The following is a 24,564-nucleotide window of genomic DNA, read 5'->3' as shown; positions in this document are numbered from 1 at the left end:
TTCCTCTCTGATCTTATTATTTTTTATTTCATTTTCAAGCCTTATTTCCCTGGCTAGAACTTTGGTACAGTGCTGAAGAGGAGTGATGGGTGAACATCTTGTTTTTTTCTGATCTTAGAGGAAGAGCCTTCACACTCTTTCACCATTAAGAAGGATGTCAATTGTGGGTTCCTCACCCTTTATCAGGCTGAGGAAGTTCTCTCCCATTCCTTTTTAAACGAGAGGTTATGGAATTTTGTCAATATGTTTTCTGTGTCTAATGATGTGATCCTGTGGTATTGCCCTTCATACTATCAACGGAGTGTATTACATTAAGTGGGGATATTAAGGAACCTCGTTTTTAGATAAATCCCACTTGGTCATGGTGTAGGATTATTTTTTACATGTTGCTGGATTCAGTTTTCTGGTGTTTTACTGAAGATTTTCCTAGCTGTATTCATAAGCAGCATTAGTGTGTAGTTTTTTTCCATGTGACATCTTCGGCTTTGATATGAGAGTAACACTGGCCTCCAGAATGAGCTAAGTGTTCCTTCTAATTTTTGGAAGGGATTGTGAAGAATTATTTATTCTTAAGTACCCAGGGGAAGTCGCCAGTGAAACCATCTGGGCCCGGGCTTCTTTCTATATAGCTTTTGTTTTTAATTCAATTTCTTGTTATATATTTATTCAGATTTTCTGTTTCTTCTTGTCAGTTTTGGTAATTAGTCTGTTTCATCCACATAATCTCAGTCATTAGACAGCAATTGTCCATAGTACTCCGTAATAAGCCATTCTATTCTGTAAGGTTAGTAGTAATGTCCTCCCGTTTATTCTTGATTTTAGTAATTTTTCTTCCTGCTCAGTATAAGGCTCATCAATTTTGCTTATCTTTCCAAAGAATCAGCTTCTGTATCTGTTGATTTCCCTACTAGTTTCCTATTCTCTATTCATTATTTTCTGCTCCAGTCCTTATTATGTATGTCCCTTCTGCTTGCTTTGGGTTTACCTTGCTCTTTTGTTTTCCAGCATTTTGAAGTGGAAGATTAGGTTATTGAGATCTTTTAAAATGTAGGTATTTACAGCTGCCAATTTCCCTTTAAGTACTGCTTTCACTGCATCACAGAAGTTTTGGTGTGTTATGTCTTTTCATTTATTTCCATGTATTTTCTAATTTCTCTATTTTTTTTTTCCCTTTGGCCCACTGGTATTTAGAAGTGTAGTTTACCACATATTTCCAAATTTCCCAACTTTCTTTCTAGCTTCCCTTCATGATGATCAGGGAATATACCTGGTACAATTTCAATTCTTTAAACTTATTGTTTCATGGCATAGCCTATTATCTACTGGAGAATGTTCCCTGAGCACTTGAGAATATGTATTCTGGTATGGGTAGGTAGAATGTTCTATACATATCTGTTTAGTCTACTTGGTTTATAGTGTTTCAAGTATTGTATTTCCTTGATCTTCTGCCTAGTTTTTCTATCCATTGGGAATATGGTATTGGACAACTATTAATGTTGATCGTCTATCCCTTTCATTCTGTTAGTTTTGCTTCATGTAGACTGTGGTTTATCATTTAGCATTGCTCATGATTACAAAAAGTTTCTCTATCTCTAGTAATTTTGTTTGTTTTCAAGTCTACTTTGTCTTATTTGGATAGCCACACCAACTTTCTTGTTTGCATACCTTCTTCCATCCTTTTATTTCAACCTGTTTGTGTCTTTGAATCTAAAGTACATCTCCTGCAGTTAGCACATGGTTCCATTATTTTCATCCAGTCTGACCTTGTTTGATCCATTCACATTTAATATTATTGGATTTATGCCTGCCATCTGACATTTTTTTCAGTCTCATGCTTCTGTCTATTCCTCCTTTACTACTTTTTGCATTAATATTTTCTAGTGTAACATTTTATTTTAACAATTACATAAAACTGAGAAAGTAGATTCATATATCCAAATTATCCCAAATAACACTTTTCTCACAAGTGAATCATCAAAAGTCATTAAACTTTTTTGAAACCACATCAACAAAACTGGTTTATTCTTTTATAATCTATTTAACTTTGTAGCAAAAGCTTACCAACTTCTCTCCAAGTTAAGAACATTTTCATTCCAGTTCTCATTAATTCCTATGTCCGCTATAGAGTAACATCAGATTCAAATTTGCATAATTTGAAAAACTCTAAACTTAAACCAAGGTATCAGCAAAGTGTCCCTCAAATTTTAATTCTAGTTTTAGCAGCCAATTTACAAAATGCGATGACAGTTAAAATTTGTTAGAATATATACAAAAATCGGCATTCTTGGTTTGTATCATGAGGTTCAACATAAATTCTTGTACCTGCCTGTGAAAGTCACAAATCGTCTTTCCTCTCCTTGGAGCTTCAATTTTGGTTCACTCATATGCAGACTGACACTTGTAAGAAAATATGTATCATATAGACATGGTTTGCTTTTGATTACTATTTATAACAAGCATTTCTTTTGTTGCAAGATAATCTTAAACTGGTATTAAAGGAACAGTAAACCATTGTTAAAGTTCCTTTCATAATTCAACCAATGAGCATTAGAAGACAAGATCATTGAATTTTAGCCTTCTATCCCTCTGAATAGTCTTCACAAACTTGATTTGACATTTTATTTACTTAATTTTAACAACTATGACATTTTTCAGTCTGTTCCAGGAAATTAAGTGCAACTATCTTCAATAAGCATAAGGTGTAACAAAATAATAAAGGAAATCACTAAAATTCCAACAAATCCAGATTTCTGACCTAACACAGCTACAGCATTATCTGTAACAGATATGATCTTTCTTCATACCTGGAAGAAATTCTTTGGTGGATGTAAAAAACACAAAAATATCTATGTTGTAAGTCTGAGTTTAGGCCAAGAGTTCACATTTCTTTGTAAATTGGAAGTCCTTTAAGAAAATGCATACACTAAGTATTAACTGTTGGTGTCTTTTGTATTACACAACTCACGTAAAGCTAGTAAGCACTACAATGTTTAAACTTTAAACAATCTTTAAGAATATTAAGAAGGTCTTATAGCCTCTAGGTAACTAGGTAACTAGGTCTTATAGTCTCTAGATAAACTGAAAATACTTCATTCTTGTAAAATACTTTGTGTCTTCATTTTCTAACAAAATTTCCATGATATAAATATATTTTTCATACCATATCTCCACTAAAATGTTTTTTCCTGTGGAAGAATACAAGCCCTTTTTATAGCTGGTCAAATCTACAAGCTCATATCCTGTTATAAAAGAGTTTTTTAAAAATCTGCTGGACTTCTAATTCTTATTTCAAGTGATTCATTTCATCTATTATTCTTTTTTGACTGTTAGCAGGAAACATTAAATTCAATTAAGCATTTCAAGAAAATGTACCCTACTGTTGCTCACTTTACTACCTTTAATTTTTTTACACTGGTTTTCCTTTTCCTCTGGTGCAACAAATTGCCATTATCATTCGCCTTGAAATTCATGATATCCCTTCTAGTCTTCATTGTTCCAGTTGTGGGACTAGCTCAGTTCTGCATCAGCATTGGTTTTAAGTTTAATAATTTGTCCACACTTATTTTTTAAACTAGAGAAATAATTTATATTAAAACGAAAAAAGGCATCTCAATCACTAGTGATTTCCATAGGCACAGTAACTCATGCTGCTGGCAGGAAGTACTCAAACATATTCTAAAGTTCCTTCAGTTAGTAAAATATTGTTAGGATGGCATCAGTTCTTTGACATCAACTGGTGATGTGTCTATGTGTAACACAAGCAATACACCGGTTTCACATCTTACACAACGTGTCAGATAAAGGGAAATTTGGTCCTATCACAACAATAAAGTTTCAGCGAAACTGAAAAATATCTTACAGTTCCAATCCCACTAGCCGTATTTCAAGGGCTCAAAAGGCACATGTGGCAGAGTCCGCCAGATTGAACACAGGTCTAATCCTCTGCATGACAGGAAAGTCAATTTAGAATTCATGGATTCCTTTCATTTGCTCTATTGAAGTGTCTTCTAATACCCATTAATTACTGAACTCTTCAGTTAGGGGCACACTGGATCTCTTTTGCAGACTAAACTCCAGATGAAAAATAATGCAAAATGAAATAAGTGTAGTTTGAGAAACAAAATTCTTTGCCTAAATGTTTCTGTGAGGTCAGTAAAGGAGAAAGGAGGGTCTGCCAGCAAACACCTGAAGGGGCGGAGAGTCAGGGTTTGCCTAATGAAAGTAATGAGGGACTGAACAAAACTCACTTACCGGTCTTTTCACCCACAAGTGATGAGGGACCAATTGAGGTTCTTACTGGTTCTGTTCCCTGAACATTTCAAATTCTCCTTCCTTTTTTCACTGATTTCCCTGCAAGCCATCCTCAGCTTATCCTGTCAACAGGACCATGCCGGAAGCCAGTAAACTAGTTTTCCTGTTCTAACCAACCCTCCAGAGCACTGCGATAGCAACCTTTCTAAAACATAAACCTGGTCAAACCACTATTTAAAACTCGTATCTGGCTCTTCACCACCACCTGCAGGATTAAGTTCAAACTTCAGCATGCGGCTCAAGGTTCCAAAGGCATCCACTGTGTTCCAGCCACCCCACTCGTGTGCTTCCCACTGAAAGACCCACCTCGTGCTCGAAATTCAGAACTACGCACGATTTCACAAAGGGCTACTATATTCATCTGGGATGAGTAATTTACTATGATTCATCTGGGAAACAAGTTCTTAGTCCTTCTAAGTTCTAAGGACTAGTTCTAAGGTCACCTCTGGAAAATTTTACAGGCTCATGCAGATTTGTGCTCTCCACACCTAGAATACCTTTAGCACATGTTACATCAGATTATAATGAGCGAGGAGCAACTTGAAGTCAGAGACCAGGGCTGGAGGTCTCTATTTCCAATCTTGGAGCAGTGTCTGACAAGAAGAAATTGCAAATGACTATGGATCAGTATGGTGACCAAGAAAAGTACACTAAGAACAACTCTGATCACCAAAACGGACCAACTACACGAAGTGACCCGCCATCGCGGTTGTTCGAAGTTACCACTAGCAAGCATCGTGCCAAGGACGAGAGGAAAAAGGTTCTGGTAACTCACAAAGCTCCCAGTGTCGAGCACATGCCTCTCACACCTACGTCACTGATGAGAACCAGCCACCTGCACCAGCGTGACTATTACTCAGGAACCAAGCTCTGCACCCTGCAGACGTCTTCCACCCAGCTTTAGTCACGTGGTCATTCCTCTCCAGCATCCTTGACAGACTGGGTTTGTTAAGAACTATATGAAGTTGGGGAACAGTACGAGTGGGTGTGCCGCAGAGGGGCGAGACTCCACTCCCCGGGCTGTAGGGCTGGTGGATGAGGCATTAATGAAGACAGTGTTGTGCTGACAGGCTCCTTGGGGCCTGCGGCTTACTCACTGTGCTAGGAAGGGTGGCGAAACCAGCAGGAAGAACTCCCATGCCCACCTGCCTCTGGGCACATTGGTGTAGTAAGCAGAATTTCTTATGACAGGGCCAAAATAATTTAATGCTTTTTAATGCATTGGAGTGATTCAAAGTTTGCCGACTTTAAAAACTGCCATTCCTTACTTAACAGATTAAAAATGTTCATGTTGCTAAAGAAACTACAGAAACTGGTTGGCAAGCCACCTTGTTTTCCCAATTCCTATAGACTGGTTGGCTAGAATCACCTGGGGAGCAATCTACTTAGAACATTTTATGTTTCACTATCTGGAGGAAATGAAACTTAGATATTTCCCAAACTCTCGTAAGATTCTAGTAAACACTATCTTCTTCTGTAAGATTCTTCTAACATATGATCTGTTTATTAAAATTGTCTTCACAGTACTTATGAAATTTAAAATCAATTTAAATTTGAATACCTAATAATACTCCAAAATGGGAATTCTCGGTATATAGAACATTACATAGAACAGGAAAACTTTATTCCAAATATATTTTCCTTTTGTGTTCCCTTCGGTACTTGCTTCCTCTCAAGAACATAAACTAGAATTTATAAAGTAACATGGACATAATACTTCATTTACTTTTCATACACTTACTTTTCAACAATTATAAGGAGGAACAAGACTTCTGTTACAGAGGTAAAGTTATATATTAAGCATTAGGTAGAAAATGCGTACTTTAAAAAGTGTACATCTTGGCAAACATTCATTGTCATCTGATTTTAAATGATTTTTTTAAGCATCTACATTAAAAATTCACGTTTGTTATAGAAAGTAGTTTCTAAAAAACAAATGGACTTTTTCTGAAGAGTTGGGAAGTCACATTTTTAAAGTTTATATATACAGTAAAATACACATGTGAAAAGTAAAACATAGAATCGATTAGTATTACCCCACCAACACAATGTCACCATATTTGAAAGCATTTATTTAAAATATGTCAAACTCCTTCCAAAAGACGGAAGACACGTGAGCCCATTTCTTATTTTAAATGAGGTATATGGTAACAACGACAAAATTCCTAAATGCAAATGGACCATCAGTTGCCTAGATATAAAAATGAACTTTGGCAAAGACGTGTCATACAGAACAACACAGCCAATGTACCATCTCCCCATATCATGGCCCTTGTCCCCCATTCATCCTTCCCCTTTCCAAAGGGTGAGTTACAATCCTGTCCCAGATGACTCAGAATTTTAACTATGTGGTCTGCTAACATTTATTTGTCTCAAACCTCAGTACCACGGCTATACAAATTACACTTTTTAAAATATTTGAAACAGATATTGAATTTATTGGTTGGCTATGAGTAGGAAAATACATCAGTAAAGAAAAGAGACCCTGTATATAAATATAATACTAGCTAGTTACAATTTGACCAAGAAGGTTCCACTGAAAAGAACAGTAAAAGCCCTTGTTACCACCAGTCCATAGGTACATATTCGGTTTCCCATCACCCTTATCAAAGAGCTGCCTAGGCAAATGCGACATTCTTTGAGCTTAGTGCAGATAATGTGCTGAGTTTTGTTACATGAATGGTAAACAAAAATTAGTCCAGTGCATTACACAATATAATGTACTGTGAACAAAGACTAGATACTCTATTTTAGACACTACTTCAACATACCGGTTATTAAATCTTATGTAACCAAAAAGAAGAGCAAAGTGAACATCCTAAAATACTGTTTACGAGTAGGGGAGAAACACTTGCTAAAGGTGTTCTTTGAATTATCTGCAGCATTTGTACTGAAAATTCTCATTGGTTCATTAAAAGAACAAACTGCTGTAACTATTTTGCCTAGGTTGGCTTTTGTCTTATATATGGCATGGCATGACCCCAAAACCTTACGTCACTATGGAAACTAATTCCATGAATTTAAATAGTAAGAAAAATGGAATACTATAACTGGAATTTATTACTGAAAACCTGAATCTTAGAAGAGCTTTGAAATGTTAACTTCAACATTTAGAAGTGCATCTCACCCAATTTAATAATGTCCTTAGGTTTCAAAGTGCTAACTCAAAATAAGTTTTCTTGGCTGTCACCAAATCAAGAATAAAACCACATTTCTTGGAGATGTTCCTTGCCTGTCTTCTAGGACTATTAAAGTTGTAATCAACAATTTATTTCTAAACTTTAGCTTAAATTATGCCATAAATTAATTTTGATGAACATTATTTAAATTCTCAATGCATAAATAATTACCAATAATACGGTAAAATGTACTTCAAGAGATTTACAAGGAATTGTGTGCCTCCAAATTTCTGATCAGTAAAAACAGAAAACACCCCAGATTTTCTGTAAAACATTCATAAAATGGATTTATCCAGCAAAAACACTGAAATTACATTATGGCAATACCACATTAAATATATCTGTTACAGAATTTTGAAAAAAAAAATCTCTACTGAGAAAACATACTAGTTTTTATTGCATTTCAAAGAGTACGGATTATTGGAAATTATCCAGGACACAGAAAATATTTAGAACACAAAACCTTGCTTAACAAAAGTATCAGTCTATTTTGGTGTGACTGCTTATTCCCTAGAGACCCCAAATATTTCTTCCTCTTTTGAAGGTTACAGTTGTCAGTCTACACTCTTGGTTCAATTTATCACTATCTAAATAAGATGAAGAAGCTGTTCAAACTGACCCACAGAATGCAGTATGCCCAGAAGAGGCAAGAACAAATAATTTCAAGACATAACAGGCCCTTATATCTTACTATGCTGCCCCCAAATTCAAATATATTGCAGACGATAACAAATACAGATGAAAACATTTTGTGTAAAGCTCAAACCTTTAGCATCTAACAAGTGCACTCTAGTTCCAGCATCTATGAAAAGAATACATCCTCCATTAACAAATACAAACGAGTAAGTGCTTCTCCCCTCCCCCTCCATAAAGCTCTCCGGACCTGTTAGCACATAATGCAGATCATAGGAAAAGCGGTCTCCTTGCCTCATCAGTCCAACCAGCTCCAGCTCACCTTTGCTGGAAATTGTCATGATGCACACTACCAACACAGTGTTTAGGAAAAATGAGTAAACACACCTTTTATTCACACTTTACAAAAAAAAAATAATAAAATAAAATAAAAACAAAAACCCCATAGAAAGTTATGCATTGGTTCTACGTCGATAGTACCAGCTTTCCAATGTACTGATTATAAACTGGACATGTCTGGTGTCAGCACAACTTAAAAAGCAAAAAATAAGAAGCCGTCACAACAAAATCTTTAAAAAGCCTCAAAGGAAAAACCAGGTCCCAGACAAAGATTCAAGATCAAAACCTTTGGGAAAATTCTTTAAAAAAGAAAAAAAAAATCATTTATTTAAACAGTATGTAATTTTATTTTCTCTTAAAAACAGAATAAGCACATTTAAGTGCTGAATATTTTTCATAAAATTTTAAGTCATTATTCACAATGACTCATCTTCTGTATAAAAATTGTTAATAACATTTCAACAGTTTTTCCTTACTGCTCACATGTTGTCCTTTTGCTCCCCTGCCTGCAGTTGAAACAAAAGCAGTTAGACCAAGTTCCCTCTGAATTCATTTGATTTTTGAGAGAATGAATGAGAACAGAATACACACAAGTTACCTTTGCCTGGCTTTAATCTCTAATCTACTACCGACACTATGGGAAAATACAGGGTACAACTGAACTTTTATTGACCTATTAAAATGACTTAGTCACTCTCTAAATGATCTGAAGAATTGTCTTAGGGACCTGTTTTGAAAATATATCTCATTTACACTGCTTCATAAATGGAGAATTATTTAAGGAAAAAAAAAGGGAATGATTTTTAAAAAAAAGCGCGGAGAGGAAGGACTACACGGAAACCAGAAAGAATTCACATGATAGCAGTATTCCGGGTGACGGACGGCACTGTGCAGTGACACCAAGAAGCAGTGCCGGGGTCTGGTGAGCAAAGACCCCGGGACCCACCCTATGAACATGTTCCAAAATGTGCTATTCAATGCTTCACAATGGGAAAAAAAGCCACAGCTTATACAAAAGCGTTTTCATAAAATTCTCACAAATGTTAAACAGTATTTAAAAAATAGAAAAGAGGATGCACAGATTTTCTCTGCATGCACAGGCAGTGCTTGGTGAGAACAAATTTAGGCAGGCACAGTGGAGATAGGACAGGAAGTGTCTCAAAAAGGAGTTAAGAAGCTGCATTCAAGCAGCTGTAAGTTTGTAACTTAAAAAAGTTAAAGATTTAAAAATATCAGAATGTACATATATCAACCATTACATTCAGTCCATAAATGCCTACAGATCATTCACTGCTCAGCTTATCTGTCCTGGAAGATAGCTTTTGTAAAAACCCAGGAATTCATGGATAAGTTGCCTCTGGTCTGAGAAAATGTCCAAAGCTTTAAGCAGATTTAGATTTAAAGAGCAATGTTCTCAGTTTAAAAATAAAGTAGTACAAAAGGGCCAACAAAACCCTAACAGTGCAAATCATCAGCAGAGAAAGTCTGTTGCAACTTCTTTTACAAGCTGGCCTTTTATAACACATGAAACAGTAAAAAAACTTAGCCTTAGTTTACAATACAATCATTTCCAAATCTGATTTTTTTTAGTACAAAATTTCATAAATCAGGTCTTCTGTGGATCATATACAATCATAAAGGCTAAATTCAAAGTCTCTATTTTACAAACAAGTCTGAAAAGGGAGGGAGTAAAGGATGGAAGAATGGTCTCTGGATGTTATTACTGGCCTCAAAAAAGTAGTGCTACAGATGTCTGTGCAAAGAGAATATGCTGTTCAAACATTTTCCTATTTCAAGGCATGAAAATATCATATCAGACAGAAGAAACAGGAAAATCACTTGTAACAAATTAAAGATAGGTGTAAACACACCAATCCCTGTCTAACAGTATATAAAGCATATTGGGCTCAGAATTTGTCTGTTGCTAGCACCTGGCTTTCATACTATATCCTTATCAAATAATCAAGATTGAAAATTCAAATCATCAAGGAAAAGGAAAAAAAAAAAAAAAAAGAAAAAAACAAAAACTAAACAAAAACCAAACCCTGGTGGCCATACCTCACTCCCCTATATTCAGATTTTATGAGTTTACAAGTGAAACTGAGGTCATCCTCTGAAGGTTCTGGACTACCTCCTGCCAGGAAGGTGAATGCCGTTCACTTGGGGCAGGAAAGGCAGTAAGAGCTCCAGTTGTGCAAAAAGTGAGAAGTGGTCGGAGGGGATGAGTGGGTGTGGGCAGCCGCTGATATTATTCTCAACGAGCCAATGGTGGTCCAGAGGTCCCAGGATGCCTAAAGTGTTCAGCTGAGGTTTCGAATAGAAGATGTAGTCAATTATACCCTGAAAAACAGAAGGAAAAAGAGATGAGGCCTCACGGAAGTGGAGAGCCTTCAAGACATACCCTTACCGTTGCATTTGGGGGACAAAGAAAGGGACAAGCATGGGAGAAGAGACAGTACTATATAAACCAAATGATCCTGGATGTCAAATATAGCAGCAGAATGAAGACAGTTTAGGATGATAATCATTCATTCTTCCTCCTTTCTGGACCTTTTCATAATCTTTAATGAGACCTACAAGAACCTTCCTAGTATGGTCTCAGCTTCTCTTTCCTAACTTGATTTGTATTATTTTTTCATGCTCTTACTCTACTACACCATACTAGCCCTTTTTGGTGGTGGAGGTGGGGGGGTGTATTGGGAGGGGAGAAGGACATTCCTTGTAGGTGTCAAGCTCCTTCCTGCCCCAGGGACTCCACACATGCTATACCCTCCGCCTGGAATACTTTCTTCTATGTGTCATTTGGCTCATTTCTTCTCAATCTTCACGTTGAGTTCAATCATCTCTGCAAGTCCTTCCCAAATCTTGCCCTCACCCACCTGCTACCTGCTACCACCTCCAAGTCTCTTCTCTTGCTCATGCACACTCCAGGTGTAACTACTACACACTCACTTGGGTGCTGGAGACCGGACTCTCCCACCAGACTGCGAGCTCCACCAGGGCCGGGACACCTCTGCCCTGCACACCCGCAGCAGCACGGAGGCCCAGCACTGGGCACCCAGGTAAGCACTTTGGTTTGCCCCTCTCCTCCCTGTAACTCAGCTTCTCCTCCACATGCTTTCAGCTAAGGATATTTAAGCACATTCAAGTGTCTTCCTCTTGTCTCTGTATCAGCAACAGGAAAAGAAAGAAAAAAAATCCCTAATCTCCCCCACGTTTTTGTTATCACCCTCACCTCCTCTTCAATCAATCTGCTTCAAGTAAGAATCTCAATGTTGCTTTTTACTATCTCCTTGCCTCTCCACATTCTTGTCTCTGTGCCTAGCTCTCCAGGGAAGTATCTCTCACCCACAGCTTCTGGAAGCTGAAGGCATGCTTCTCTTCCCCAGAAAGGCCTTCCTACCTTGGCAGTTGGGCTGCTACACTGTCTAGGTTTACCTCCTCTCTCTGGCCCCTCTTCTGTCACTTACATGTTCCTTTTGCCCAGAGTTTGCTCCAGCCTCTCTCCTTCTCCACATATTCATCTGTTCCCAGGGTTAAATCATTACCTACAGCACTGTGCCTCCTCCAAAGTCAAATTTAAAAAACTTCAACCTTTTCAAGTTTCTCAAAGAAGTCTAACAGCCTTCCCCTCTGAAATTAAGACCTAGTTAGCACTAGTATTTAACATTCTAACATACAACCTAACCTGAATGATTCTTTTTCCAGGAGGTTAGAAACTAAGATTCAAGAGCAGAAATGCAAAAGATGGTTAAAAGAACAGATGAATGAAGTCCAAAACAACCACTGGTATTAAAAATGAGGAGAAGCACTATGGCAAGACTCCATATTGTAACCTGTTAACTGTGTCTGAGGGCATATAAATAGAAGATATATTTTTAAATGGCTAATATAAACCACATTTTGGCATTCAGGGAGTACAGTTTCAGTTAAATTAAAATATGAAAGATGAAATACGTCACTCCAATGGACACCTAATTAGATGCGATGGTGAGATAACGATGGTACTTTCTGAACAGCTTAGTTAGCAATGAGCATATAAGAAATGTTAACTGCCCCAAAACCGTGACAGTTAAACTCAGGATTTACAAACATTATTTCATCCAATTTCTTACCCTGGAAATGGCTCTAAGGGGTAACTATCAAGTAGGAACGGGACACCAATCACAGAAGAGTAGTAAGAGAATACTGCTGCCATCAAATTCACGATGGCTTACTTTCAGTCTCAACGCACATCCACATTTCAAAGACATAATAAAGTTACAAGACTCTCCCAAAAAATGGAGGTTTAAAAAGTTTCTCAATCTCAAAAGTCACCTTGAAATCGAACGTGTAATTTGTATAAGGCATCAGGCCACTCTCATAGGCACTCTTCAACTTGAAACCATGTGTGATCCTTCCATTGGTTGTCCCATTTTTCCCATTACAGCTGAAGTTTGTAAGACTTTCATTGTATCTCAGTTCCTTAAAGTCTTTATGATTTGTTTCTACTCCGCCGGTGCTTAAATATTCTACAACACCTATAACAAAAATACAGGTACTTTGTTCACTGTCAAGTAAAATATGCAGTGTACAAAACTGAAAATATGTAATAGTAAATACTTTAAACCACACACTGTCCCTTTCTAAAATGTTTGTTAGTTGTTTTGTTTTGGATTTTTTTTACATTGCCCAGAACCTATCTTAAGTCCATTTTTACATGGTTTTGATCCTAGTGTACTAAATATTTTATATTTTGCTGTGCTGGTCTTTCATATTTGTTGAACTAGTTCTTTATTTTCTTTTTTAATTCAGCTTGTTTTTACTTTTTAAAAAGAGTTTATTTATTTAATTTATTAGAGAGAGAGCAAGCAGGGGAGGGAAGAGGGCAGAGAGAGAAGCAGGCTCTCCACTGAGCAGGGAGCCCGACAAGGGGCTCAATCCCAGAACCCTGGGATCATGACCTGAGCCCAAGGCAGACGCTTAACCGACTGAGCCATGCAGGTGCCCCTTGTTTTTACTTTTTAAAAAGAATTAACTCCATAATTAACATTGGTATCTAGGTTTCTGCCTATGTTGAGTTATTTACTTGGTGTAAAATGCCAAGATTAGGATTAAATGTGCCATTATACATACTGCCAACTACGGAAGAGAATGCCACCAGCTAGGTGGGCTCTGCAAATAGTTATCTTACTTTTCATTTAAATAGTTAGCAAAGTTGGACATTTTCCCATGTGTTAAATACTATTTTTTTAACAATGAAATGAGGCTTAGTATGTATTATTTGGCTAGAGTCTGTCTTTGCCCCTCAGATACTCTGTAGTTAAACAGAAGGCAGAACACATTCAGAGAAACTGCCAGAGGACATCCCCCCTGCTTCAGCAGCAGTGAACCCCAGAAAGCTGGCTGAGATGGCCTGAAGAATTATGGATCTCAGATACCTTTACCTGCCCTGAAAACAAATTTTAATAGTTTTTATCTTCCCCCTGGCTCTCATCCATCATGATGGCAATGAACTGCTAGTGAACTGAACCACTCCAAATGTGACTGTACTTCCATGCTTGGGCACATGTGCAAGGGCTTGGAAAAGTACTTTGTGAGAATGACAGAATATAAATGAGGAGCTGAAACACAAAAAGAGAATACTTAATCTGATATTACAAGAATTATGGTTTTGTTCACTGTACTATCCAATGGAAAAGTATTCAAGAATAAGCCTTTTTGTATTCTTCTACATTGTAATAAAAATCAAGTTCCCAGTTCTTTCTTTGTTCACAGTGCTAGCGTGATCTGTGTAAACGACCTCAATTTCCACCTAAGGTGTAGCAGCATCAGGCCCACCAATTTTTTTTAATTTTTTTTTAAGATTTTTAATTTTTATTTATTTGAGAGAGAATGAGTGAGAAAGAGCATGAGAGAGGAGAAGGTCTGAGGGAGAAGCAGACTCCCCAAGGAGCTGGGAGCCCGATGCAGGACTCGATCCTGGAAGTCCGGGATCATGACCTGAGCCGAAGGCAGTCGCTCAACCAACTGAGCCACCCAGGTGCCCAGGCCCACCATTATTAAGATCCTGTACAGAGCCATTTACACCACATCCTGTTACTACATGCTGGAATCCCAGAGAAGCTATCTTAATAATCTTCTCAGAGTCTGGATTATATGTGACTTGGGGATCATGAAATATAATCATATGTTCTTTAACAAGTTATTTCAAGTTATCAACTACATGTTTATCGAAAATGATTAATTCCCCCCCTTAGGTTTTCATAACATCATCTCGTTTCCAAAACAGTCTCCCTGCTACACACACAAAAAATGTTAAACCTGATTCATAGCTGCTGCTATAAGCTGAATTTTCATTTTGACTAAATTTGGAATTACCAAAAACAATATATTACAACAACATTTTAAGTCCAAAAAAAAAAAAAGCATTCTATATAAAATATCTTTTCTTACCAGAATCTGGCAAAGAATTAAGATCTGCACATAACACCAGTGGAATAGTTCCAAATTCTCCCAATACACTGGACTGGAGGTTTCGTGAGGCTTTATCAATAATGTTCTTCACTTCTGAGAGGAACATCATAGTTTGAACCAACTTCACATCAGAGTATTCAGGGTCCCAATGCATATGAGCATTAGCCACAAGAATAAGTTGTTTTTCTGCTCCAAGATGTGGCTTTCCAGCTATAGTAGGTAAAAAGAAAACAAAGAGACAGACAAAACCCGCCCATCAGCCCATATATTCTCACAGGCTCTGAAAGCAAGTAGTGTATCTCAGAGTCTCAGGAACAAAAAAGGATCCTAAACTCTCCCTAACCACCACGCCCCTGATGACTAATATACCGTACACAAACCTGAGCAACAGTCCTCTGAGCTCTGCTTAAACAGTCTGACGGAGGGCATGCACTACGTGAACACACGTGGTCCATTCTATTTGGGACAGCTTTACTTTTAAACAGTTGTCTCCTTGAAACTGCTGGCTTCATTGATGTCCTAAACTAGTCTCATAAAGTTAAATCTACACCCTTTATCTTATACTTAATACAGGTGCTAAGTTTCATCTCTATTTTCTCTCCTTCAGGTTAAACATCTCCAGTCCCAACTGTTCCCTCGAGTGACACAAGTTTCAGTTCTCAGCATGATGGTCACCCTAAATGTACTTTTAATTTGAAATAAATGGTCCATTTATCCAAAAGCAAAACATTTAAAATAAGGATTACAAGTAGGGCAGGAATACAAGTTAGCTTACAGAGTATCCTTGCTGCCAAGAAATTATAGGCGGGTATGGAGTTCTCTCTGAGCAGTTATTTTAACTAATATTTACTTCAACATTTTTTTTATGTAAAAAAATTACTGGGAAAAAAAAACCACGTTTTTCCTTTGGCTTTATGCCTTTCAAAGTTTGAAATACTTTTCTGGGCTCTGTTTTCTCATCTTAAGCTTTGTGGTGGAGAAAAAGGGATAAGGCATTTTAGAAATGACTTAAATTCTCACTGAGTTTCTTCAGGTGTTAGACAAGACTATTAATACATAACAAATGTTCCGCTTTCTGTTAAATTTTGGAGGTCAATTTTACAGGAAGTGAAAAGGTCACTCACATGACATTTCCATCAATTCCTTTCGAAGTTCTAGCAGTACTGCAACTCCAATGTTATCTTTTGTCATGACTCTGTTCAGCATAGCTTCAGACCCTTCCGAATTTGCCATTGCTAGCTGATTAAATTCAACAGTGTGTTTCTGAACCAAAGTAAATCTAAAACACAAACAAAAACACACACACACACACACACATAGAATTGGGAATACCAAGGTATTAACTTTGTGGGAAATGCAGTTTTCCCAAACTTCCTTAACAAATATGATGGCATGTAAATCACATTATGGAAAATCCTCCACACTTCACACCAAGCTTCCCACATCCGTTTCAAGTTGTTCTCAGTCTGTTACTGATACAGATAACATCCTGAAATACTTTTACAACTTAAGATAATGTAGTCATCTTCTGCTTAAGTTTCATATTGGAATATTCCATCTTGTAATTTTAAAATAATTCTTTTCCAAACTATAGGTTAAGAATCCCTCTACCATCCTAGAGGGAATGTTAATTATGAGGTGTTTCAATTAACAATTGGAGTTAAACCCTAGTGAACACCTGAAGAAACAGCAGCACTTTCAACAAGTCTCCAAAACAAGATCACTTCTGATGCTTCAAAACCAAACCAAACCCTTTAAATCAACAGTGTTGTTTTACTGAGTAGTAATACAATGCTTCACTCTCCAATCTGCCAACTAATTTCCACACCCCTGACTCCCTGCAAATACTGAGAAAAATTTTTTTGAACATAAGATGACTTACTTTTCTGTCTTGAAGAATATTGCACAGCCATCGACATGTTTTCTTTCTTGTTCTGACATTGTCCTAGCTCTAGATTTAGGACTAAAGAATCCATTATAGCCACGTTCTTTCAGTTCTACCAGAAAAAAACTGTAATACTGTTCTGTTTCAACCTCCTGAAAAATTGCAAATGGCAAAGTTATTTCATAAGACAAAAATGAGTCCTATGCATTAACTTTACATGTACAGTTTGAGGGGCTGAAATAATTTCAAAGGACTAATCTGCAGAATAAGGAATGCAACGTCTCTTCAATATACATACATGTCGGTATGTGTGTATTTTCTTGTATTTTAGAATTGATGGGGAGTAAGAATCAGAGAGAGAGGAGGAACTTCGCAGATTCTAACTGCAGAACAGTGACCTGCCCAAGGTTGTGTAAATTATTATGAGCAGGACTGAGACCTCAAAGTTACTGTGCATCAGGTTCGATGCACTTGCCACTATCCCGATTATTCTATTACTGCTGACAGCAAAGCAAAACTATACCTTGACAATGCCGCAATTTCAGTAACTCTGCCACCCAGTTAAAAACAGTGTGAGGGCATTTGGGAGGGAAAGATGAAAACCCAAATGAACCCATTTGCTTCACTTGGCAGTACAATGCTGCAACAAGGCAGGTAGTGAATACTCCCAGGATTAGCTAAAAACAGAGCCAATTGTTTTAAGAATGCTGAGCCAGAACTTCAAATGTGTCAGGGTAATGTGTTCCCAATTTGTCCCTTGCTTATCAACATTGGGGCATCTGGGCAATTTACACAAATTCTTGTGTAAATGACTTACCTGAAGACTTATGATATCAGCATTGCAGCTCAAAATTTCTTGAATAATAGCCTTTTTCCTGTAGTCCCAATTTAGTGCCCAAGATGGACAGTAGCCGTATAACTGCCGGGTCGCATATTTATCACAAAGAACATTATAGCACATGACAGAAAACAAGGCTGTAGGAAAGATAACTTTACTTATTCACACACGTGGCAGAAAAAAAAACAATTTCAATCGTTTTCACTTAAATGCTAAGTTTGACTTTATTCACTCAATATATATTCACTGAAAAGCTACTATATGCCAGACATAACGGATATAAATAAAGTTGAATAAGGAAGGAGCGATAGCTAAACAAATTATAATACGATGTGTTATCTGCTATAGAGATACCCACAGAAGGTTTGAGGCTAAAAGACTAAGGTCTTGAGCCTCTCTGTCTCTAAGATCAGTGTTCATCGCATCTGTACTCCCTCCATCACTCTGCTAAGTGCTAATGCAGAATGTGGAAAATTGACAGTTTTCCTAACAGGCATGGGTAAGTTTCTTCTACAGAGCAACGATCAATTCATATGAAAGGAAAGAGGAATCACAGACCAAATCCTGTTAGACACATCATGTAATTCTCAAACTATTTTCTTTTTTTTTTTTTTTTAAAGATTTTATTTATTTATTTGACAGAGAGAGATCACAAGTAGACAGAGAGGCAGGCAGAGAGAGAGAGAGAGGGAAGCAGGCTCCCTGCTGAGCAGAGAGCCCGATGCGGGACTCGATCCCAGGACCCTGAGATCATGACCTGAGCCGAAGGCAGCGGCTTAACCCACTGAGCCACCCAGGCGCCCCTCAAACTATTTTCATACAAGTTAAGTTAAAAGGAAATCAGAGGCCATTAGTTCAATTTCTCTCTCAAGTAAGTGGTATATACTAGGGTTTGGAAACTTCCAGTATAAAGATTTTGCTGTATTTATTATAATAAATGAGTTTGCTCAGTACTTCAGAGCGGAGCTTCTCAACAGTGGCACCGCTGACATTACAGGTGGGTAAATTCTTTGCCGTGGGGAGTGGGGGTGGGGTAGTGCTGTGAGGTAGCATGCTTAGCAGCATCTCTGATCTCTAACCATGAGATGTCAGTAGCACCTTCCCCAGTTGTGAAAATCAAAATATGTCTCCAGACATTGCTACGTGTCCCTTGGGGGATGAAAATCCCTGAGAAGCACTGCTCTACAGCATCCCTATGGCATAGGAGGGAGGCCAACTAAGTAACAATTAAGTCTTTATTATAATCTCTCAAACCAAATCAATCCTAAGCATTCAACTGTAACACAGCCTGTAATCTAACCCACGCCAACAACACTGTTAGATTTATAATACCAAGTAAAAAGAAGTTAAAAAAATATAAGGCTACCAACCAGTTGGCCTTGTTCTGTCTGGTTCTTGCAACATAATCCAAGATCTTGGAGGTGGCTGTTCTGTTGAAACTAGTTGAATATAAAACACAAAATTAAACAATATTCTTATACATCTTCCTAAAAAAATTGTTTGAACAAATGACCACTTACTTCTTTTTGCAGTACCTGCCAAATTATCAAGCAAATAGTTCAGTAGCCTTCTTGTTCCATCTGGTTCCAGATAGAGGTTCAATATATCCTGGGTAAGTGGATTTCCTGGAAGTATTTTTTAAACAGGTAAAATGAAACCAAGAAAGGCAACAAAGTATTTCAAAAGTAAAAAACATACCAAAATTATCAGATCAACCATAACAATGTATATAGTTACTAGTAATATACCAAACCAGAGGAAATATTTCACCAGTTTTTGATGAGAAGAATAAAAATGACTCATATCATGTTCTAAAGAAGTAGCCAGAAAATGATTATTGTGGATTGATGTCAATGTAGAAGAGATCTAACAGTGCTCTGTATCTGGCCCTGCCTCAACAACACTTTTACGACGATCAAACCCCAGTGAAACCAGAAGGGAAAGAGTGGGAAGGAGGGACAGACAAGGGAAAAGAGGAGAGCCACTATAATCAATCAGCGAATCAAAACTTAAGAATGCAACAAAGCTAACAAGGAGATATCCTAATGACAAATGTAGTTGGCACTTAGAGTCTTTAAAAAATTCTACTAAATAAAGTAATAACAAGATGGGACAGATTTGGTTTAAGACTAAGTCACTAAGGAAAGGGGAAAAACCCCAGGGCTGTGTGCCATCTGTAAATTCAGTAACGGTTTCCGAAGTACCTGAAATGAAAGCAAGAGCAATGATTTACATGAATCTACAAGAGTCTCAAATCCTCTCATAAGGATTTCTTACGTGCCTTCGAAAATTAACAGTACAATGAACTGCTTTGGACAGTGAAGTTCCTACCCATGCCACACAAGGTGGGGGGGATATATTGTTCTGGATGCCACAGCTCCACTAATAAATTTTACAGACTTAAGAAGACAAATGATTCATAAATCACTGTAAAGTAATTGTAAGATCCTTACTGTTCCAAATGAAAAAAGATTTTCAAAGATGTTGCCCCCTCACTTCCCCTGCCAGGGCAGTTTTAGAGAAAGCCAGCAAAAAGAGAAGGTTGAGTAAGATCAGGGTTTCATAATGTAATCTGAATATGCCCAGTTTCAAGTAAAAATCACTCATCATACCAAGAACCAAGAAGATTTCAAACTAAAGGAAGAGTCTAACACCAAGATGACAAAAACATTAGTATGATCTGATCTAAATACAGCAGTCATGACAAAAAATGCTTAAATGAGAAATAGCAAAAACATATTTGAAATAAATGAAAAAACAGGAAGACTCAGCAAAGAAAAAAAGTTTTGGCAAATGAACAAAACATGTTTTTGAAAATGAAAATATTAAAACTACACAACAGAATAAATGAAATAAAAGTTCAGTGGATGGGTTCAACTGCAAAACAGAGGGTCAGAGGAAAGAAGCAGTGAAACAAAGAACTGTAAGAATTACCCAATCTGAACAACAGAAAGGAAACTGCAAAAAAAATGAACAGAGCCTCCGGGACCTGTGGGACCACAACAGAATTCTAAGGGTGGAAGCACAGAACAAGAAGCACTGAGCTGAAACAGTACTCAAAGAAATAATGCCTGAAAAATTCCCCAAATTTGGAAAGAAAAATAAACCTGCAGATCCAAGAGTCTGATAAAACTCAAACAGGATACACTTAGAAGAATGCACAGCAAGCTACACCATAATTAAACTTCTGAAAACTAAAGAAAAAGAAAACCTCTTGAAGGCAGCCAGAGAAAAGCACCCTACCTCTAGGGAGAACACACTCTGAATCACAGCAGACTTTTTGCATCACAAGCCACAGTGGTCAAAGGGAAGCGGCACAAGATTTTTAAGCGCTGAAAAGAAAAGAACTGGCAACCCAGAACCAATACCCAGTGAAAACAGCCTTTAGGAAGGAAGGAAAAATAAATACATTCTCAGAGCACAGAAAACTAAGAGAACCTATTGCCAGCAGATCTATCCTAAAAGAATCAGAAGTTCTCTAAATACAAAGGAAATGATGAAAGAAGGAACCTTGGAACATTAGAAAAGAAAAAAAGACTGTGGTCTTCAGAAGGGGGCAAATATATTAGGCTTTCCTTCCCTTAATCTTTCTAACTTATGTTCAGCCATTAAAATACTTTTGTTAACACTGGTGTGGTTCTAAATATATGTACAGAAAATATTTAAGACAATGATACTATAAACTATAAACGGGAAGTCTTAAAAAGTTAGGGATTCTGAATAAATAAATAAATAAATAAATAAATAAATAAATAAATAAATAAATAAATAAAATCTTTTTAAAAAGGGTGGGGGGAATGCCTGGGTGGCTCAGTTGGTTAAGCCGCTGCCTCCGGCTCGGGTCATGATCCCAGGGTTCTAGGATCGAGTCCTGCTTCAGGCTCCTTGCTCAGCGGGGAGTCTGCTTCTCTCTCAGCCTGCCACTCTGCCTGCTTGTGCGCTCGCACTCTCTCTCTCTCTGACAAATAAATAAACAAATAAAATCTTAAAAAAAAAAAGAGGGATTCTGTATTTCACTCAAAATGATAGCACTAATAGATTTGATAAGTTATGTAGGTTTTCCACAAGAAACTCACTTCAAATGTAACACTATAAACAGGTTGAAAGGAAAAGGATGGAAAAAGATGTCATGAAAATCTTAATCAAAGGAAAGCATTAGTGTCTAATTAGTATCAGATAAAGTTGATCTCAGAGAAAATAAATTTACTAGAGACAGAGAGTGGCATCACATATTGTAAAGGAGAACACACAGCAATTCTAAACATGTGCTCACAAAATGACAGAACTGAAAAATATTTTAAGCAAAAACTGATAGAACTGAAAGAACAAGAGAGAAAATCTACAATTACGCTGGGAGACTTTAACACCCATCTCTCAACGACAGAACCAGAGGAAAAAAACTCCAAACACCATCAATCCAACAGATACTAACTAGGTTAATATATAGGATCCAGCTGAGATTTACAGATCATTCTATCCAATAACAGCACAATACATATTCTTGTGCATGGCCCCAGGAACATAAACTAGTATAAACCACACCCTGGGCCATAAACCACCAAACTTCAACAAATTTAAAAGAACTCAAATCATACAGAATTCTTCAACCACAAGGGAATCACACAAAAAATCAGTACTGAAAGACAAAAGGGAAATCTGGAAACACTCAGAAAATTCTAAATAATCTATGGGTCAAAGAGGAAAATGTACTGAATTAGTGAAAATGAAAACACACATATCAGTATTTGTGGTTGGACACAGCTAACACAGAGCCAAGGGGGAAATTTATAGCACCTAATGCATACAATAGAAAAGGAAAAAAATCTCAATTCAATAATCTAAACTCCAATCCTAAGAACCTAGAAAGAATAAAGTAACTGAAAGCAAAAACGGCAAATTCAAAGCACTAAAGAATAGGAATCACAGAAATTTTTTAAAAAGATCAATAAAATTAGTAAATCTCTACCAAAACTGACAAAGTAAATGAAGACAGAATTACCAATATAAAAAGTGAAAGGGGTATCACCACAAACCCTACAGAAATCAAAAGAAGGGAATACTATGAGCAACTCTACACACATAAATTTAACAACATATATGAATGGGCTATTTCCCTGAAAAATACAAACTATCTGAACTCACTTAGTAAGTAATTTAAATAGCCCAAATACCTATTAAAGGAGATGAATTCATGATTTAAACTACCATGAAAGAGGGGCACCTGGGTGGCTCAGTGTGCTAAGTAAGAGTCAGACCCTTAGATTTCAGCTCGGGTCCTGATCTCAGGGTTGTGGGATCCAGCTACACGTCAGGCTCCGTAGTCTCCGTAGTCGGTGTGGAGTCCGCTTGAGATTCTCTCTCCCTCTTCCTGTGCACCTCCCCCCGCTCCTGCACGCGCTCACTCTATATAAATAAATAAGCAAATAAAATCTCAAAAACTGTCAGAAAAGAAATCTCTAGACCCATATTGTTTTGTTGGGAAATTCTATGAAACAGTTAAAGAATTAACTCTAAATCTATAGACTCTCAGAAAACAGAAGATGAGGGAACACTTTCAAATTCATTTCATAAAGCTAATATTACCTAGATACCAAAACCAGACAGTGAGCATACAAATAAAACTGAAGACAAATACCCCTTGAATATCGAATCAAGAATCCTTAAGAAAGGAGTATCCCTGGAACCTACTAAATAATAAAGCATTTGGATAAATTAAGAATAATCCCAATTAAAAAGCCTGATCATTTTATCCTTCACAAATCCAGAGTCCTGCCATAAAAGAGGGTCAGATCTTGCTATCTGTAAATCCAAGACCCTCACAGGACACCTGCATGATCAGAGGCAGGAAGGCAGAGGCGGCTCAAACATCACACCTGTACTACCCAGCAACAGAACTTAAGTGCTTCTTGCCAGGGTTTAAACTTGAACAGTTTCCACCCAGAAGGAAACCAAGATTTGTTTTCTTCTGCCTGTTCCACACCCCACCCATATGGAGAAAAAAAAAAATCAGAAAAAAAGAAAAAAACAAAACACTGGACAACATCTACCTTCACATAAATAAATTGCCATGTATGTTTTTTTCTTGCTAAAAATAAATAAATAAATAAATAAAAATCCTTAAGAAAATATTAGCATACAATAGTGAGCAATAAATAAAAAGAATCAGAACCATGACTAAGTGGGATTTATTATAGGAATACAAGGCTGGTTCAAGATGCAGAAATCAATTATAAGGGTAAAGAAGCAAAATTATATAATCATATCAACTGATGCAAAATAGGCATCTGGAAAAATTAAAAATCCATTCATGATTTAAAACTCCAGAAAAAGAGGAACAGAGGGAAATGTCCTCAAATTGATAAAGACAATCTACAAAATACCTACTGCTAACATTATACTTAACAGTGAAGACAGAATACTTTGAAAGATTAGGAAAAAGAGGGATGACTGTTCTCATAACTCTTATTCAACATAGTGCTGGAAGTTCTAGTCAGTACATTAAGGCAAGAAAAGAGATGCCTGGATGGTTCAGCTGGTTAAGCGTCTGCCTTTGGCTCGGGTCAAGATCCCAGGGTCCTGGGATCAAGTCCCACATCGGGCTCCCTGCTCAGTGGGGAACCTGCTTCTCCCTCTGCCTGCTTGTACTTTCTTATCTCTCTCTGTGACAAACAGAAATAAAATCATCCCTGTTTGCAGATGACATAATTTTCTACTAGAAAATTCCCAAAAATTTTAACAAAAAGTGTACAAAAACACAAAACAAAACAACTCCTAGAACAAGAAATGAATTCAACAGGGTGGAGGATACAAGACAAAAATACAAAACTCCAATTCAAAAAGATACATGCACTTCTATGTCTGCAGCATTACTTACAATAAACAAGAAATGGAAGCAACCCAAGTATCCATCCACAGATGAATGG

At 37.2% G+C, this 24,564-nt stretch overlaps 1 protein-coding gene across 3 annotated transcripts in view; it reads right to left on the bottom strand.

Moving 5' to 3' along the window:
- Window positions 1-8,828: 8,828 nt before the first annotated feature.
- The window catches only part of LOC111158932 (CCR4-NOT transcription complex subunit 6), a 67,821-nt gene continuing 52,085 nt past the window's right edge, over window positions 8,829-24,564 (bottom strand). Inside the window, exons 4-11 of one of the 3 annotated variants that reach the window (XM_022521272.1) lie at window positions 19,162-19,266; window positions 19,012-19,080; window positions 17,621-17,778; window positions 16,801-16,955; window positions 16,043-16,197; window positions 14,898-15,128; window positions 12,780-12,982; window positions 8,829-10,802 (exon numbers count right to left, since the gene is read on the bottom strand). In XM_022521272.1, the coding sequence (XP_022376980.1) occupies window positions 10,590-10,802; window positions 12,780-12,982; window positions 14,898-15,128; window positions 16,043-16,197; window positions 16,801-16,955; window positions 17,621-17,778; window positions 19,012-19,080; window positions 19,162-19,266 (1,289 nt within the window). In that variant the 3' untranslated portion in view covers window positions 8,829-10,589. The remainder of the gene's footprint in view (window positions 10,803-12,779; window positions 12,983-14,897; window positions 15,129-16,042; window positions 16,198-16,800; window positions 16,956-17,620; window positions 17,779-19,011; window positions 19,081-19,161; window positions 19,267-24,564) is intronic. The other 2 variants (XM_022521273.1, XM_022521274.1) reach the window with 2 other exon arrangements.

The sequence above is a fragment of the Enhydra lutris genome, unplaced genomic scaffold, assembly GCF_002288905.1.
Source record: "Enhydra lutris kenyoni isolate GAN:26980312 unplaced genomic scaffold, ASM228890v2 scaffoldscaffold64, whole genome shotgun sequence".
NCBI lineage: Eukaryota > Metazoa > Chordata > Mammalia > Carnivora > Mustelidae > Enhydra > Enhydra lutris.
Note: the sequence above shows the minus strand (reverse complement) of the source record. Positions and strands in the feature narration are given on the sequence as shown.